The sequence below is a fragment of the Nymphaea colorata genome, chromosome 2 (genome assembly GCF_008831285.2).
Source record: "Nymphaea colorata isolate Beijing-Zhang1983 chromosome 2, ASM883128v2, whole genome shotgun sequence".
Classification (NCBI taxonomy): Eukaryota; Viridiplantae; Streptophyta; class Magnoliopsida; order Nymphaeales; family Nymphaeaceae; genus Nymphaea; species Nymphaea colorata.
The window spans coordinates 14994974-15005524 of NC_045139.1; the positions used below are offsets into that span (position 1 = coordinate 14994974).

Consider the following 10551-nt stretch of genomic DNA (forward strand, 5'->3'; position numbering starts at 1 on the left):
GTGATCCCAAAGTTGTAACAAGAGAGATCAAGTCCCGTAGCTTCAAATCGTAGTGTAAAGAAAACTGTCTAATTGATTTGTGCGGTTCAAGTGAAAAATAAAAAAGATATTGTTTGATTTGTGTAAGAATTCCTGCAGTATATATAGATTTTTGTTGGTTGTCGACGTTCTCCAAGCTTGTAAATAAGTCGCCAAAAAAGTTAGCATTGAATACTGAAAGTATCTACGCGTTCTGTGCAAACGAATCAGCCATACCATACTTTCTACTTGCTGAAAACACATCCGTGGCCTATACAATGAGGAGAAAAATCCATATGGGTCTTTACTCCGTGATTCTGGGAAAGCACCTCTCATTTCTGAACCTTCAGATGGGCCCCTGTTCTACCAAAAGCTACCACACTGTAACAGAGACATTGTGAGTCAAAATCAGCAGAATATGAGAACCATGCCAACGAATGATTTAAATACTTCGAGCAGAATCAAGTATTCTTCAAATCCAAAGAACAACATACCCAAGTCAAAAGAATTCCCAACTCTCTAAATGGTTTCAGGTTGGTAATTCCCAGGGTGGAAACTGTTAAATTTCATGGAAGAAGAAGAGGAAAGGAACAACTCAAATTTAAGTGGTTCTGCGTTAATAGCCTACATCCACGAAAACAGAGGAAGCTCTTTTTTTGTCTCTCTTAATATCGTAGGAATGATGTCCATATAAAGGATTACAGCCCCTTCTTCCTTTACAGATCCCAACAGTTTAAGATCTTTGGAAATCAGGGAATTACAGAAAAACGGCAACAGAAATAAAAGGGAAAGACAACATTAGATTGACGAGATTCTCATTCTGTTGCCATCAATCCAAAGTGAACAGCTGAGGATTTCTTTCCAAGGAAAGTGCTGAGGATTTCTTTCCAAGGAAGAGACGGTGACTGACCTTCCTTCCAAATGCGCTAACAAACTCCCCCTCAAGTTGGTAGGCAGACATCAGCCTGCCCCAACTTGTCCACAATCGTCGTATGTCTTTCTTTCCCCAAACTTTTTGTGAAGATGTAGGCGAGTTGGTATTCGCTTCTAACATGAGAAGTTGTAATGGTGCCATCTTGAATTTTTTCTCGAACAAAATGAGAGTCGACTTCGATATGTTTGGTTCGTTCATGGAATACAGGGTTCGCGCCAATATGAATTGCAGCCATGTTGTCGCACTAAGTTCCATTGGAGTGTGAATTTTGACCTTCATATCCTTAAGGAGGGACTTAAGCCAAATCAATTCACATGTACATATGACCATGGCTTGGTATTTAGCCTCTGCGCTGGATCGGGCTTGGCTTGCTTTTTACTTCGCCAAGTGATCAAATTTCTTCTAAGAAATGTACAGAAACCTGATGTTGATTGTCTGTCATTTGGGTCTCCAGCCCAATCCGCATCACAATAGCCAATAAGATGAGGAGATTGATCGCGTCTCATTAGAATTCCCTTTCTTGGTGTCCCCTTTAGGTACCTTAAAATCCGGTGAGCAGCTTCAACATGATGAGATCTCGACTGGTGCATGAATTGGCTAATTACACTAACAACATACATAATGTCAGGCTGTGTAACTGCCAAATATATAAGCTTTCCAACTAGTTTTTGGAAACTTTCTTTGTTTTTGACAATATCACCATCTTCTTTCCTTAGTTTGCAATTCATCTCAAGGGACGTGCTTGCAGGTTTGACACCTAGATATCCAGTATCTTTCAAGAGATCAATAGTGTATTTGTGTTGACATATAAAAACTCCTTTGTTTGAGTGAGCCACTTCTATTCCAAGGAAGTACCACATTAATCCAAGATCTTTGATTTCAAACTCGCTATTTAAATATTTTTTTATAGGCTGCATGATCTCAGAATCGTCTCCAATAAAAATGATATCATCTACGTACACAAGCAAAATGGTTACCTTGGTTTTTCTGGTCAATGTGAACATAGTGTAATCAGCAAAACTTTGCTTAAATCCATACTTGATGAGTGCAATCTTTAGACGAGCGAACCAGGCACGAGGTGATTGCTTTAATATGTAAAGAGCTTTTCTTAGTTTGCAAACATGTTCAAATCGACAGTTAATTCCTTGCGGCACTTCCATGTAGACTTCTTCTTCCAATTCGCCATGGAGAAATACATTCTTTACATCAAGTTGGAGGAGGTTTCACCTTTTTGTAGATGCAACTGCAAGAAGTGCTCTCACCGTGTTCATTTTTGCTACTGGGGCAAAGGTTTCATTGTAATCGATTCATTTTGTTTGAGTGAAGCCCTTTGCAACGAGGTGAGCCTTATATTGCTCCACTTCTCCATTGCTCTTGAACTTTATTTTATAGATCCATTTACAACCTACCAATTTCTTTCCATCTGGTAGAAGAACAAGATCCCAAGTATGATTCTTTTCAAGTGCCTTGATTTCTTCTTCCATAGCTGCCCTCCACTGTAAGTCTGCACTAGCTTCATTAAAGTTTCGTGGCTCTTGATGCCCATAAGTAGCAAAGATGTATAACTTGTAATTATGAGAGAGAGCTTCAAACGAGAGATAGTTTTCTGTTGAATGAAGACTTCCAGCGGATAAGTAAGTATATTAATTACTTAACTTGGATGGAGGTCGAGTTACTCTAGAGGAACGTCTTAGGCTTGGTTGAGGTTCGACGTTGGTGGTTAATTCGCCCTCCTCCAAAATAGTACTTTCAAGGCTGTTGTTGTCACTGGGAAAGTGGACAGTCCCTGGTTGGCATGTAGGTGTTTGTCTCGCGAAGATGTCTGTCTGCCAATGGACGTGAAATGTCATCAGCACTATTTTGAGCAGAGTTTCTGTTATTTACCTCCCCCTGCATGCAACTGTCAAAGAAATGTTCATTTTCATTGAACTTTACATCCCGAAAAACAATCATGCGTTTAGAGAGATGGTCAAAACAGCGATACCCTCTCTTCTTGCTTGAGTATCCCAAGAAGATACACTTGATGGTACATCGCTGAAATTTATTTCTAAATCTTTCTTGCACAAAACATTTGCACCCAAATATCCTGAGGTGTTTGAGTGAGAGTGACTTCTTGAGAAGAAGTTCAAAAGGAATTTTTTCGTCTATGATAGAGTTTGAAACTTGATTGGATATATAACATGCTGTCACAATGGTGTCGCTCCAAAACATCGGGAGTACGTTCATGTGCATCATAAGAGCCCGAGCAAAATTTAGAAGTTGCCGGTTTTTACTTTCTGCAGTGCCGTTTTGCTGAGGCGTCCCAACGCATGTATATTGGGGTTGTATCCCATGCTTCCTCATAAAGTTTTTCAATGCATCATTAACATATTCACAACCATTGTCAGAACCAAGTATTTTAATCTTAGCACCATATTGAGTAAGAATGAAAGCATAGAATTCCTAAAATTTTTTTAGCACTTTACTTTTATTTTTGAAAAAATAAATCCAAGTTACACGAGTCAAATTAAAACCAGCATGAGAATCCTCTGGAGCAGGTCCCCAAACATCTGAGTGGATAAGATCAAAAACTTTTCCAGACCTTTCATGAGTTGGCTGAAAAGGATGGCGTGTAAATTTTGCGAATTCACATGCATCACACGCTTTATTATCAATAGTGAGGGATGGAATGAGGCGACCGAGGTTCCGATCACATATGTGTCCTAATTGAGCATGCCAAATTTGATAGTCCATCCTTTGAGTCGATTTTGTGATAAAACTCAAACTATTGGTGTCTACAATGTAGAGGTCACCATGGCGTCGGCCCTTACCAATCACTTCCTTCGTGCTCGGGTCCTGAAACATTACATCATTCTTTGAAAAAATAACAAGACAATCATAATCTTGAGCGATTTTGCTAACAAACATAAGGTTGACAACAAGCTTAGGAACAAGTAAAACAAAACTAATATGTTTCTCAAAAAATGGTGTTTTTCAAATGCCAGCAACTTCTATAGGTGACTCATCAGTAGAAAAAACAGAACGATGAAGATATTTATTTAGATAAAAAGGTCTTGTAGGATCATTAGTCATGTGATCAATAGCACCAAAATCAACTATCCAAGATTTATTTTTAGTGGCAGTCATTAAGGCATAGGGCTTACCTTCAGAGACGTCACCCACTGGTTGAGAAGATACTAGATTTGATTTTGAGAATTTCTGAAAGAATTTTTCAGGTTCTCTTTGGTGACAAAGTTTGCAAGGTTGACATCTTTGTCTGAGATTGAAGGAGATCCCTTTTCCTTCCCTGGTCATACCACAAGTTCCGAGTAGTGGTCACACGTGTGATCCAATTTCCTGCAGTGAGTACACTTAAGTTTGCTACGATTTTTCTGCGTGTTCGAGTGGTACCTTCGTATGCCTTGATTAGTGCCCGATTGTGAGAGGCATGCAATTTTTTCTTGGCTGTCTCCTATGGCATCTGTTTTAGGAGGGATGCTCATGACTCTTCGCCTCGACATGTCTCTTTGAATAATTTGACAAACAACATTGAATTTTGGCAATGGTATAATGTTGAAGATTTGAATCCTTAAGGATGCATAGTCCTCACTCAATCCAACAAGGACCTTGAAGATTTGATCTTCTTCAAATCACTGTTTATAAATGACTGGATCAGAGGTTGCTGGTCGATATTGGAGGAGCTCATCATACAGGCTCCTGAGTCTTCCAATGTACTGTTGCACGTCTTGGTCATAGAGGGTGAGATTTGCAATTTTGCATTTGTATTTGGTATACTTGAGCAAGATTATTTTGCTCACTATAAAGTTCATTCAGAGCCTCCCATATTCCGTGCACGGTAACTTAATATGTGAAAAGATTTGCTATGGATGGTTCCATAGAGTTGAGCAGCCACGCCATAACCATGTCATTCTCTGATTCCCATTCATCATAATTGAGATCAGTAGTGGCTGGAACGTTGATTTTCCCGTTAATGTATCCCGCTTTTGGTCTTCCACTAAGAAACAAGCGAGGAACCTACGCCCAACTCAAATAGTTAGCACCATTGAGTGGGGTGGAGGTAATTTTCAGGGTGTTATGCTCAGTGGACTTGGCTCCCTCGGATGCTTCGTCTCTAGCAGCGTCGGCCATGATATTGGTGTTGTGGATTTCCAACTGAAGGTAGTTTGGTCGCAGGTGAGTTTCTCACTCGCAGGAAACTTCAGAAAGCTGAATCCACCGCCACCTTGCTTGACCTCTGAATCGTCTCCTGTAGAAAACGCGACCAAGAGAAAGTCACGCCTGGAATGCCATGTCTAGCGAGTTGCAACTGCGGCACTTGTGAAATGCCGACGTTTCAGAGACATCTGAAAGTGCCCATCACTCTGATACCATGTTAAATTTCATGGAAGAATAAGAGGAGGATATGAATAACTCAAACTTAACGTGGTTCAGTGTTAATAGCCTACGTCCCTGAAAACAGAGGAAGCTCTGTTTTTGTTTTTAGGGTGCGTTTGATGCACCGGGTGAATGCCGATTTTTCGAAAAAATTTGTACGAGCAGGTGAAATTTCACCCGCCCGATGAAAATTGCATCAAACGGGGTGAAATTCACCCCGTTTAATGCATAACTAGAGCGGGTGGAATTCCACCTCGTTTATTTTTCTATCTTGACATCGTAGGAATGATGTCCTTATAAAGGATTACAGCCCCTTCTTCCCTTACAGATCCCAACAGTTTAAGATCCCTGGAAATAAGGGAATTACAGAAAAAAGGCAACAGAAATAAAAGGGAAAGAAGAGATTAGATTGACGAGATTCTCGTTCTGCTGTCCTCAAACCAAAGTTAAGTGGTGAGGATTTCTTTCCAAGGAAACTGCTGAGAATTTCTTTCCAAGGAAGAGACGGTGACAGAGCTTCCTTCCAAATGCGCTAACAGAAACCCCTTTCAAGGAAAGGTAAGAGACCATATTTTGGGATCGATGAAAAGGTTGTCTGTAAACCGAATTTTCCTTCATATGAGAACTGAAAAGCATTCACTTATGGCCCTATAGGGAAATTGCTGAAGCTTTTCATGCTTATGAAACCAGAATTGCTCTGTTCATCCGCTCAAGTGATTATTAAATTCCATGATATTAATCTTGCAATGATCACGAGAGCTTATCTATGCAACAGAATCATTCAACCAATGTAAGCAAAAGAATACTTTTTGTGTACACCATTTGCTATTTGCCACAAATATTTTCAGAGATCTTTTGATACCATACATGAAGTCACAAATATTATTACCCAAAAATTTTCCTTATTGAGTTGACAGAGTACCTGGTACAGCAGTAAACTGTCTTCCCTCTTTAAGTGGAATACGATGTGGAATACGATGGGTTCTTGCATTGGCACTTTCAATTCTTGGAAAAAGATGGAACATAGGAAGGATGAACTAGAATCATGTTGCGACAGTTTTTATACATTAACAAGAATGATGAATGGTAGCGTAGCAAATGGTCTTAATAACATTTTACATTGCTAAAAGCAAGCCGATGCAGGTTTGCTAATGTACACTATATCCTTCCACCTCCGAGCTTAAGACATCGGAGTTAAATGATTCATCACTTGAATTGGCATGTGCCTCTTCGTCGGAGATACGCCGGCAATGGCTTGCCTTCCGGCTGCTGTGGCGCTTCTTCCTTTTCCCTTTCTTGAGTTCCTCCTTCCGTATCCAGTGCCTAACCAGCAACACAAACAGCCCCACAAATACAGGCCCAATTGTGCCCCATCCTATGGAGTAAAGAGCCACCAACATCCCCTTGCTGCTGTGTCCGCGTGGCAAGATCACACACGTGGCTGCCATGTAAGCCATCACCATGAAGGTGACGGATGCCCACGTCACCCTCTGGGTCACTGAGAGGAGCTTCGTCAGCACGCGCCGCTGGAAGGGCACAATGCTGATGAGGATGATGACAGTGCTGAGTGATGAGAAAAGGGCCAAGTCATTGCAGACCATGAATATCTTGAAGCCTTTTGTGTTACCCATGATGGCCTTTCCGGCAAAGTCGCCTTGGTCGTATACCCCGCCGGGAGGGCTGATCACGGCCGCAAAACTCACGGTGGCGATGAGGACCGCCACCACTGTTATTGTATTGCGTGAGTTTCTTAGGCCTTCACTGTGGTTCTTTAGGTGACTCTTCCTCGACCTCGGCCGCTGCTGGTGCTGGGACCAGGAAGGCACCGGGGAAGCCGATCTGCCTCCAGGGCTGGAGATTCCCCGCTCCTTTGGGGTTGCTATATTCTGCAGGTCCAGCGGAGGACTGTGGCATGGACTTGGGATCCGCTCCCTCGCCATTTCTGTTCTCTGCACGTTCGGCGTAAATGCCTGTTGAGTTTCCCTGGAATGTTTGGCACCGGCGTTTTCAAGTGCAGTTCGCATTTGACGTGCCTTATCAACTCTGTCTTCATCTCCCACCATGTCAAGAGCAGTAAGGCCATCCAGATTGACCATGTTGATATCAATCCGTGTCTTGCTAACTATGTACTTCACCATCTACGCCAACAGAGAACCCAGAGTTAAAGGGGACTGCAAGCGAATCAAATACTAGCAAACACTAGAAAAGGACGCATTCCAAAAACTAGCAAGAAAACAGTGGTCAATCTTTTATCACGTTTGCCTGTGACACTCTGTTTTGCAGGAGAATTTTGACTCCAATACTGCAGTTCAGAAAGTTTGGCAAACTGTGAAGACAGTTGGATTATTGCAGCCTCTAAGGACGAGGAGAGGAATTCCATTAGAACTTGGATAAGAACTGGGTGTTTGGCTGGCAGCTGGCCACCCCTCAGTCCAAACCAAGTGTGCATTCAAATTGTCTCCCATTGCATTGTCAACAGGAAGTGTGCAGCCTATGGCATTAAGAGACATGGAGAAAATTTATTCAGCAGTGGCCTGCAAGAGTTTGCTGAAGACAGTCTTACACCGGAAACTGGTTTACTACTGCACTTGTTAAGCTTTGTCGAGGTGGCGCGGGTGTCGGGGATTGTTCTAATATCCAACCAGAAGCGCTGGCACCGATGGCTGGGCGATTGCATTGCCGGAAGAGGTGTTCTGGCCAACGAATTCATTTCACTGTCTGCCATATCGTTCAAAACTCAGATCTCCTTGAGGATCGTGCCCTGGAGATTGCGTCCTTTTTTAAAGCACCTTTCTCTCTGTTTTTCCTATTTTGGTTCAATTGGGCTCCCGGTATAGCATTTTGTTCAATTGTTTTGGCTGTAGAGATCTGTTAATTTATTAATCGGAGGACTGCCTCCAGCAGGATCGTTTCTTCTTCTGTGCCACTCTGTTTACAGCCCACATAAGTAAGCAATGGAGTTCATCATGATCACCTAATAAGCAGGGTTGAAGTGATTGAAAATTTGAAATTCGATATACTTGTGTAATTTCTCACCAACGCCAGAAACGGAGGTCTGTAATTTTCAAAATACGTACAACATGACTTTTTTGTTAAAAGAAGCATGGCTTAAAGGCTGATTTAAAAGAAGTGATTGGTCATCATAAATTCGTTGCTGTATTTCGATTTGCTTGAAGCAATGACACAAAATCATCAGTTTGTTGGTAGTGTTTGCGAAACGATATTCATTTTCCTCGGTGCTTGTTTAATAGTACCATTTCCACCATGGCCTTTTCTAGATGTATTTGACTTAACAGGAAAAAAAGGTCCATAATGTGTGTGTGTGAGAGAGAGAAAGAGAGGGGGAGAGAGAGAGAGAGAGAGAGGAGAGAGAGAGAAATAGAGAGATTTACTTGAGGAAGTTTTGCAGCTACTGCAAGGTGTAAAATGGTGTTGCCTCCCCGGTCACGCAAGTTAAGAATCTCCGAGACATCCATGTTCTCCACCACATACTTCACCACGTCCAGGCGGTTGTTCTTCACGCCCAGATGGAGCACGCTATCGCCAGCGATGGTGAGCATGGCCATAGACTCCCGACTCACGGACAGGATCTCAGACAAGATATGCACCGATCCTTTGGTGGCCGCCATGTGCAGAGGAGTCCATCCCTCCTTATCAGCTACAAGTGAGAGATCAGAATCGAACTTCACCAGCTCACTTGTTGCTCCTATGTGCCCTTTCCTCGAAGAAAGATGCAATGGGGACCTCCCCCTTTCGTCCAATCTCGACGCAAAATAAGGCCTCACTTTGAGGATATCTCGAACGATTTCTGCAGGGAAATTGAGGGATATTTACTCAAGGGTGTATCTTCCAGTTAATTTTGAGTTGAAGGTAATTGCTTTGCTTCAGCATGCAACCCCAGCTACATGAATACCATTGTAAGTTGTGCACTACAAAAAGAGTCATATCCACTAGTCACAGAAAATCATCAGCACGCAGTTCTACATCTTCTGGCTCCTAGACAAGTTAGGAGTGAAAAATGAATGGACCAATTAAGCGTAAACAAAACAGAAGCAAAATGCAAATACCTGATCAATTTATACTTTATTAGGCTGAGAACCATACTTGTCCCATACTAGCCCAACCGTGTGGGCACAGATGCCAGTAAATGTAAATGACACGGGAAGCGACCCACAAAGTTGAAGCAGGGAAGATCATGTTTTGAAAATGTCATATTAGGATAGGTGGTGCCAATCAAAACGTAAGGGAATTGGGTCGAAACCGGAGAAGCGAACTAAAGAAAACAGAGGTGAGTTTCCTGGTAATCGTGCTTTAAGGTGTTACTGTTAATTAGCATATACTACATATTGCCAACCATTACCTGTGTAGCCCCCAGATGCTGCAAGATGCAGGCAAGTAGAAGAACCCTCAAACTCCGAGATCTGCAGCACTGGCTCGCCCAGAAGCATTCTCACCACGTCAAGATGTCCCCGACGACATGCCAGTAAGAGAGGGGTCTCGTTCTCACTGTTGAGCTTGCAAGCAGCCCAACGATCCTTGTCCAGCAGGAGGCGCAATATGCCTGCATTTCCGAGCCGGCACGCCTCATGTATTGGAGTTTCCATCTTCCAATTCTCTGCACCCACCATCGTTGGCCGGAGCATGAGGATCGCGGCCACCAAGTTGAGATGCCCAAATAGAGTAGCAAGGTGCAATGGCGTCTGCAGGGACTGGGTTGTCACTTGATCGAGTATGAGCTCATCTTCCCTGACTAACTCATCCAATGCATCAACATTGCCTTTGATGCAGGTCTCGTAAAGCCTTCTATCCATTCACTTCAGGTAAATGGAGTTCAATTAGCTATCAGAGATGATGAAGCACTGAGGAGATCAAAGGTAGTAGACGAAGCAGGCATCTGCTGTTCCGTGAATAAATACTTATCCACAGAATTGTTGAACTGTGGAAAATGTCAATGCAAGTCCTGAAATCTTGTTCTCTAGCGACAGGAGTCATCAGTCAAAGTCTTCCAGCGTAGCTGTGCAACTGCTAAGATACAAAGACTTCGTGGCCCTTATGGCCCTGATCATAGATCTCCCTCTTTCTCATTCTTGGTAACAACTTCACCCAGTTTGATAATATATTTTCCATTTTATCGGCCTTCTCTTTTTTTTTTTCTCTCGGACACACATGCAGCACTGGATCAGTTGATAAGCTAGACCGATCATGCAAATTGTGAGGAGACGAGA

General features: G+C 42.5%; 1 protein-coding gene across 1 annotated transcript; it reads right to left on the minus strand.

The window, feature by feature from the left end:
- Nucleotides 1-6378: 6378 nt before the first annotated feature.
- On the minus strand, nucleotides 6379-10551 carry LOC116248636 (ankyrin repeat-containing protein At2g01680-like). The gene is made up of 3 exons (XM_031621541.2): nucleotides 9687-10551; nucleotides 8719-9134; nucleotides 6379-7464 (listed from the first exon to the last, which is right to left on the minus strand). The coding sequence occupies exons 1-3, from the start codon at nucleotides 10135-10137 to the stop codon at nucleotides 6475-6477; spliced, it is 1857 nt and encodes a 618-aa protein (XP_031477401.1). The 5' UTR covers nucleotides 10138-10551; the 3' UTR covers nucleotides 6379-6474.